At 38.7% G+C, this 7919-nt stretch overlaps 1 protein-coding gene across 1 annotated transcript; it reads left to right on the forward strand.

Moving 5' to 3' along the window:
* Positions 1–3627: 3627 nt before the first annotated feature.
* Positions 3628–5416, forward strand: rbp4l (retinol binding protein 4, like). Its single transcript, XM_017713289.2, has 6 exons — positions 3628–3742; positions 3970–4087; positions 4233–4369; positions 4507–4619; positions 4733–4945; positions 5234–5416. The coding sequence occupies exons 2-6, from the start codon at positions 3971–3973 to the stop codon at positions 5242–5244; spliced, it is 591 nt and encodes a 196-aa protein (XP_017568778.1). The 5' UTR covers positions 3628–3742; position 3970; the 3' UTR covers positions 5245–5416.
* The last annotated feature ends 2503 nt before the right edge of the window (positions 5417–7919 follow it).

Genomic DNA, 7919 nt, shown 5'->3' on the forward strand with positions numbered 1-7919 from the left:
TGCATTAGAACTCTGAAATGGGACATCTGATATGTGGAGGAAGGTTTTATGAACCAATGAGTCAAAATGTGACATCTTTCAGAAAGCAGTTTGTACACAACTGAAGCAATGAAAACTCTGTGAACTCTGTGTTTTCTGAACAATGGACTGACCACCCCAGAGCCCAGGCCTCAACATTACAGAATGAGTTTTGGATTGCTTGGATTGTGAAAAGCACAAAATGCAACCAAACTTTGGAAGTGTTGACTTTTCCCCCCACAAATAAATTAAAAGGTGGTATCTGAATTGTGCACAGTACTGTTTTGCAAATACACCCATTATGTCATTACAACAAATGCGATAACTGCTAAATTATCCACATTTATTTTGTATTCTGTATTCACATAAATGACAAGATACAGTTCAAACAGTACTAGCAAATCACTCACTCCTCACTTAAGCTAAACACAACTAGTCAGATTCCACCTTCTATTCTAAACTGAAAACATTTCCTCCACTGTGGGCCTGATGACTGGACTCAAGACATTTTTACATATACAAAGGAAAACTAAAGCGAGACTAAAGAGAGACGACTTAGCAGTCTCATTTAACAGTAAATATGCTATGCTATGCTATTCGCTCCAGATACCAGACTCCACTCTTACTCTCGACAGGATTTAAGCTCTTAAACTTAGCAAAGCGAACAAGGCCCAGACTTAGCAAAGGTCCCAAGCCTGGTCCAATGCATACGCCTGTGGGAACATGTGCTCAAAGTCCTCGCGGCTGAGCCTGCACTGAGCTCTGCTTTGTCTGAGGACTGCAAGCCTGTACAGGCTGGCTGGGGTTAAAGCCTAATCACATGGGCAATGTGGGAGATTAGGCTGCAAGTCCAGGGGAGGAGGCCCATGTGGAGCACAAGCAAAACAGAACAGTTATGGACGCAAAACTAGGGGAACAGGAGGAAGTGAGCCTGCCAGTGCTGGAATAAAGGTCCTATGAGGACACAACTTTACAGTTAGGAACTCTTGCATACTAGAAATCAGTGTGGTGTAAGTGCACATTGACGTCCTGTGATAATTTAGGGCAGGTACCCAAAGATGAGATTATTTTATGATAAGCCAAAAGATAAGTTGTGTCTCCATAAAGCGCATTCCAGCGCTTTACAGCACAAGAAAGGCAACTACACTGAGTACATCTTACTAAACAAAGTACATCTGCATCCCAGCATTTCTGTTTACATGTATAAATATAGCAAAAGCTTTGAAGTACAGTGGCCAAAGAAAGAAGATGGCTTTAAAAAAAGAACTGTGCTAATCCTTACAAAGCTCATCTGCAAATAGCCAATATCATTGAACTGCGTATCTATGGTCAATGCCAGGAGCTCAGGCTGGTTTTAATGAGAAGAGCAGCAGTGTCAGATACTTAAATACTGTAGCCCTGCCGAGCACAAATTCAGCATGTACACAACAGTCTCCCTAAGGCAGTTATCACCGGGACTGGTTATCATCAAATCCTCGTCTTATTCAGCATGGCATATAACTCTTAGTATTCTTTCCTCAAGCATACTGACATGAGTACACACTATGTTTAACACAAGTGCCTGTGGACCTTTAAGGACACTGACTGATCATCCAGTCCTAATGCTACTCAGGGGTGTTCACAGAATATTGGTCACTCAGTGTGAGATTACACAGCCGCGTGGGAAACAGTCACCTGAGAGGTTCAGTGTGGGTCATGTTGCCTAAAAGAAGCAGTTAGAAAAGTCTTGAAGTCTATATATATATATATATATATATATATATATATATATATATATATATATATATATATATATATATACACACACACACACACACACACACACACACACGAATACATATGTGGTGACGCAACATGGTGGCTATGCAACTTGAAATGCACTCTTAACTCAACAATGTGAAATGATTCCATTCCATCTAAGAAGAGTGACAGGGTATGTATAGTCATAGTTAAACATGCTATGAACTTTCAGTAGCTCATTCCACCAAACTCCACAAACACAAACATAAGACCACGAGGGCTATAATTACTATATCTGCTATTATCTCTGTGTCACTGCAGCAGCCATTAAAATAAATAGCTGTTTCTCCACTCCTGTAGTTTACTTGTACGGTTTTATTTTCTTGCTACATCATTTACCTCAATAATGACTTGCTCATGATAGAGTTCAAGAATTACTTTCACTAAAGTAATAGGTAAATACGTACAAGACTGATTCATTTGTTTATTGAACTACATAGAGCTGAAAAGCTCTTACATAACAATATTTATAATGTACAATCAATAAAACAATTCAGAGAAGGATATTATTACATACAAGAAGAGATGAGTTTTAGTTACCACACTGTGATAGTTATGTATTAATCTATTTAGACTATGATAACTGTTATTTCAAACTTGTTAGAACTCAAAATTACACAACGTGTTCTCGTAACAAGCAAAGCTGGTTCGGTAACTATGAACATCGCATCAAACTGGCCCACAGCCAGCAGGAGCCAATTACAATGGAGAAAACACTAGCACATGCACTTCCACATCGTAACCAACAATCATAGCGTAATCGTTGTCCCTTTGCCAAAACAGTAGAACACTCTTAGGACTTCAGATAACAGGCAAAGATTAAAGTAAGAGAATCAGCGACTACTGGCTTTGGGTCTACTAAAAGACAGTACAGTCAACTTTGAGCAGACATGTTGCCTCAAAAAGTGACTACAAGGCAAGATGTTCACCAAATACAATGCCGGATTAGTCATTAAGACATGTGACTTGGCTGGGCTCAGACTAAAGCAAATTCCAAAAACAGAAACCCTGAGAAAAGTCATAGGTAAACTTAGAGACAATTCAACTCTTTTTAAATCACCATTAAAAAAATCTTACCCACAAAGGGCATATGAACCAGACTAATGTTAGACAATAATAGAGTGATTTGTGTTTTTTAATGAGGATTGGCCTTTGTAGTTAATATTTGTCTAGCTCCAAGCCTACAATGCAGAATACCAAGCAGATGTAACTGTGTCAGCATATATTTGATTACTCTGCAACTGGGATATATATATATATATATATATATATAAATAACAATACAGCTTTATAGTATGTACAATGGCATCCCTTAAACTGCAAAGTAAAAATGTTGGTGAAACTATAGCAATACGATTTATTTGAACCATTTTAAGCAAAACCTTTCCCTGCATTAAACAGCTTTATTTGGATATGGGTCTTGTGATTACCCAATAAATACCCTAAGAAAAAGAAACACACAGTAAGATTGGCTGCTTTCATTACTAACAACTAACTCCCCTGGCCCTGTAACTTATAAATGTAATGTATTACATCAAATAAGCTCAAAATATGCATGGTACATTCAGACATTTAAGGAGATGATCCTGTTTATTTACAGTTGTCACCAGACTTTGTCATTGGGTTTAACTAATACAACTCCTTAGGTTATATAAAGCCTTAATTGTTTTTACGGCAAGCATGGGAGTGTTCAACCAAGAAGCCAGATTACTCTGAGGATTTCTACAACCGGATTAACCCTAGCTTTAAGCACCTTATTTAATTACAAGAAGTGAAAATAATCAATAAGCCCGTCTGTAGAATTGGTATAAAGAGGGCCCTGTTACACGCAGACGTCAAAGCCTGGTGGAGAACCACAAAGAGAGGTCCTACACCACTGTTTTCTTCTTACCCTTTCAACTCCAAACAACATCAGAACTAACAGGTAAGATCTGGAAATGTTGTGCTGAACTTTTGAAGCATTAGACTTGGAGTGGATTGTACCACACATTTTTTCTGGTGGACTGCTTTCTAAAGAGAAATTCTCTGGAATAACTCTTAAGAAAAACATTTTAGAACTAACAGCAAATTACAGCCGCATTTGTGGACAGTTATTCGTGGACATGGGGGTGGATAGGTCACCTGTGTTCTCTCTCTCTCTCTGCTGTACAGAATGGAATACTACAAATTTGCCCTGCTTGTGGTCTTCTTGTCCTACATTGAACGGTGCTGGTCTTCTTCCTGTGTGGTGGACAGCTTCACAGTCAAGCAGGACTTCGATCCAAAAAAGGTGAGTCTTGAGAATATGGAAGAATGAAGAAAAATGAGTCAAGACCTGGGTGGCATATTATTGGGTGAAACTGTACAGTATAGTTATTGCTAAATGCCAAGGCTAATATGAATAAGGCCCTCTAACCTGAGCTTTTCACTCACAGTATGCAGGAAAATGGTATGCCCAGCAGAAGAAAGACCCAGAGGGACTCTTTCTCCAGGACAACATTTCTGCAGAATACACTATTGATGAGGATGGCACCATGACTGCTTCCTCCAAGGGTCGTGTCACTCTGTTTGGGTGCGTTAAGGATAGAACACTTAAGCAAATATATAAGACAGGATAGGACATAAGACGTGGAAGGATTAAGTTTAGATATTAACGATTACAAATTGAACTTGAGCTGAAATTGTGCTAACTGTCCTTTCCACATGTAGATTCTGGGTTGTGTGCGCTGATATGGCTGCCCAGTATACTGTGCCTGACCCCTCCACCCCTGGAAAAATGTTCATGACCTACCAGGGCCTGGCCAGCTACCTGTCCAGTGGAGGTCAGTTAATATACACACTAGCACAGGTCTTTTCATTTAAAAAAGCACCACTCAGCAATCAGATCCCTGTAATCTTAATGATCTATATAACAGCATGGTTTATATTCATACAGGTGACAACTACTGGGTCATTGATACCGACTATGACAACTATGCCATCACCTATGCATGCCGCACCCTGAAAGATGATGGCACCTGTGAGGACGGATATGCCCTGGTTTTTTCTCGTAACCCCCGTGGCCTGCCCCCTGCCATCCAGCGCATTGTGCGCCATAAGCAAGAGGAGATCTGCATGGCTGGCCAGTTCCAGCCTGTGCTACAGTCAGGTGAGATGGCTTTTCTCAACTTTACAGCTAAAGCCAGAGCTAAGCCAAAGCACCTTTATCATGGGTGCTTTCAGGGCAAGAATGAGTAAATAAAGTGATATTTATGTAGTACCTTATTTATATACTGTGGTAAAACATGCTGATTCATACACAGCAAAACTCTGGGAATTAAATGACACCTACCATATTAAAGTGTAAAAATTAATTTAGCATTAAGTCATGAAGCCTTTTTAAAACTTGTCTGAATATATGAATTTACAAAATGACTTTTCCCCTTTTTGCCTACAGGAGCTTGCTGAACTCGCTGAGAGAGGTTCCATTATCACGCTGGCATGAAAAGAGACAGAGAGGCATCTCATAGCAGCATTTTAGAGATTCAGAAAACAAAGCATGTATCAGGGAGAAACTGTTTGCAACTCACCGTCTCAAGGGAAACTTGTGGCTCTGAAAATAAATATTTTTTAAACAAAAGGTCTGTCTTGAAGTGTTTAAAAAGTCTAGACACAGGAGTATGAAGCCTTTAGTTCACGTGTTAACACACGGTCTGCCTTTGTGGTGGTAAATGTGCTGAAATATAAGGTTACTGAACTTTTGTTACTGCAACGCAGTGGTTTTAGAATAAATAGTATTTACTAGTAATATTTTATTACGTAGTGATTGCCAGTAAAATCAAATGTTCACATTAACATCATATTTAAAATATGTTTCCCCTTTGAAAAACAGCATGTTTCCACATGCATTACAGGCTGCACTTAAACAAGACTGCTCTACTGTAGTTCCGGGCATTTTTTTTACCAGTTAAAAGGAAAATCATAGAGTTCACAAAAGGTCAAAATATAAAATGCGCCAGGATTCAAAAAGAAGACAGACATTCACATGACTGTCAGTATTCTGGGTTTACATGTAATAAATCATGTGTTGACTTTTGGTATCAAGATAGTACAGAAAACTAGATCTTTTTGTGATGAGGAATATATATATACAAAGAATTTAAGACTATGTTGTGCAACGATATCAGTTCCAGATCTAGACTGCTCAGTGTGGCAAAAAGTAAAAGTATTTTACCGTACCATGCAAATATCCTCAACACCTTAACGGCATAGTTGCTTGAGATATCAAATACTTTTGAGAACTTTGGTGATAGACAAAAGGATCCAACATGATCTCTCCAAAACTAATAACAAGATGTATTTATGTAGACTGGAAGTGTGTTCCAAAGCTATAAAGGAGAGGATAAAGTAAATTTTAACAATTCAGCAATATAATTTGGTCAACTACATTAGTAAATTATGCTTAATGACATCTCAAGGAGTTTTTCCTTGTCGGTGCCACCATCAAGAAAGCATGGACTGCCACAGTTGTTTTATAATAATCATATTATAAAAAGTACACATAAAAATACAAGAAAAGTAACATTGGACAAAGAAATATAACTATGAAGGGTGCATCAAAAAAAACCCTGTCATTTGTGTCTAGCAGCACTTAGGTGGACACTGTACATGAAGAAAAAAAACTGTGTGGTTTTTGTGGTTAAAGAAAGCATTCCACCAATGGGTCATACTTGGGATTTCATTTGGGATCTTCGCAAATCCTTTAACACTTATACAGAGACAGAGCCTAGCCAATGGTGCCATCACTCCTGTCTGGAAAAACAGATTGAATCTGCTCTAGAGAGTCAAATTACCTCATTTACTGAAGACAAACAAGAGCAAAATAAAAATAAAATTAATTCTATTGTCAACATTACACAATTCAGTTCAACTGACCAACAAAAATATGGGCTAAGAATTCTAATAATTGTAGTGTTTAATTATTAAGATTAAGATTAAGTGACCCTTATTAGTCCCACTACGGGGAAATTTCACCTCCGCATTTAACCCATCCATGAAGTGAAACACCACATACACACTAGTGAACACACACACACTAGGTGGCAGTGAGCACACTTGCCCGGAGCGGTGGGCAGCCCAATCCGCAGCGCCCGGGGAGCAGTTGGGGGTTAGGTGTCTTGCTCAAGGACACCTCAGTCATGTGCTGTCGGCTCTGGGGATCAAACCGGCGACCTTCCGGTCACGAGGCTGGTTCCCTAACCTCCAGCCTGTGACTGCCCCAATTATAAATAGATCAGCATTTACAAAGCAGAAATTAGACTCCATCAGACCACAAACTAAATTCAACAAACTGCAGCTTCACTCTTTGATGTTTTTAAAAATTAAGACAATGTTGTTTTTTATTATACAGCCAGTACAAAGTCTCTTGGCAGCTGCCAGTTGACCTTTCCTGCAGACGACAGATTGCCTGTGCAGGACTGATGAGAGCCTTTCCTGGAGAAATCTGTTTTAGGGAAGCCTGGGTTAATGATTTAAGTGGCTTTTAAGGGTCAGTTAGTTTTGGTCGCTAGGGTAAGGGAATAATGTTGAAAAGCCCAGACGAGGAGTCTGACACACTTTTCTGACATACTTTTGTTTAAAATGACATATAGGCTATAGGACAGATGGAAAGACTAAGAAAATGCTAACATGGTCGATATTTATACTTAAGTGTTTGTATACCTAATGCTTTATTTGCACAGCATAAATACTTAAGGTGAACGCTATAAAGTCATTTTTTGTACAACACCATGAAAATTAGGGGTGCGGCAGACTTTTGACCCATGCTGCATAATTTGATGTTCTAACTACCCAGGATTAAGTCTTCTCTCAAACTAAATGTCTAAATCCTGCTCCCTCTGGTGGTGGCCTAATTTATTATCAGTCAAGAAAAGTTTGTGGGTCCCTGGTCAAACAACAGATTGATTTTATTGGTGAATTTTTTCCACTATATGTGTATTTCACAAATCAGCAAAATATGCAATTTGACTGATGGTGTTCAAACGTTTGCATATGACTGTATGAATGTGCATGTATAAACTAAACATGGGTGTGTTCTGCAAGAATAAAAGATATATAACATTTATAACATATTTATATCACTT

This window comes from Pygocentrus nattereri, chromosome 16 (genome assembly GCF_015220715.1).
Source record: "Pygocentrus nattereri isolate fPygNat1 chromosome 16, fPygNat1.pri, whole genome shotgun sequence".
NCBI lineage: Eukaryota > Metazoa > Chordata > Actinopteri > Characiformes > Serrasalmidae > Pygocentrus > Pygocentrus nattereri.

Excerpts from the sequence above, each read along its gene's own strand:
- rbp4l (XM_017713289.2), top strand. The coding sequence starts at position 3,971 with ATGGAATACTACAAATTTGCCCTGCTTGTGGTCTTCTTGTCCTACATT. Across the intron at positions 4,370-4,506 it reads GGTCGTGTCACTCTGTTTGG|ATTCTGGGTTGTGTGCGCTG; the intron begins GTGCGTTAAGGA and ends TTCCACATGTAG. Across the intron at positions 4,620-4,732 it reads CAGCTACCTGTCCAGTGGAG|GTGACAACTACTGGGTCATT; the intron begins GTCAGTTAATAT and ends ATATTCATACAG.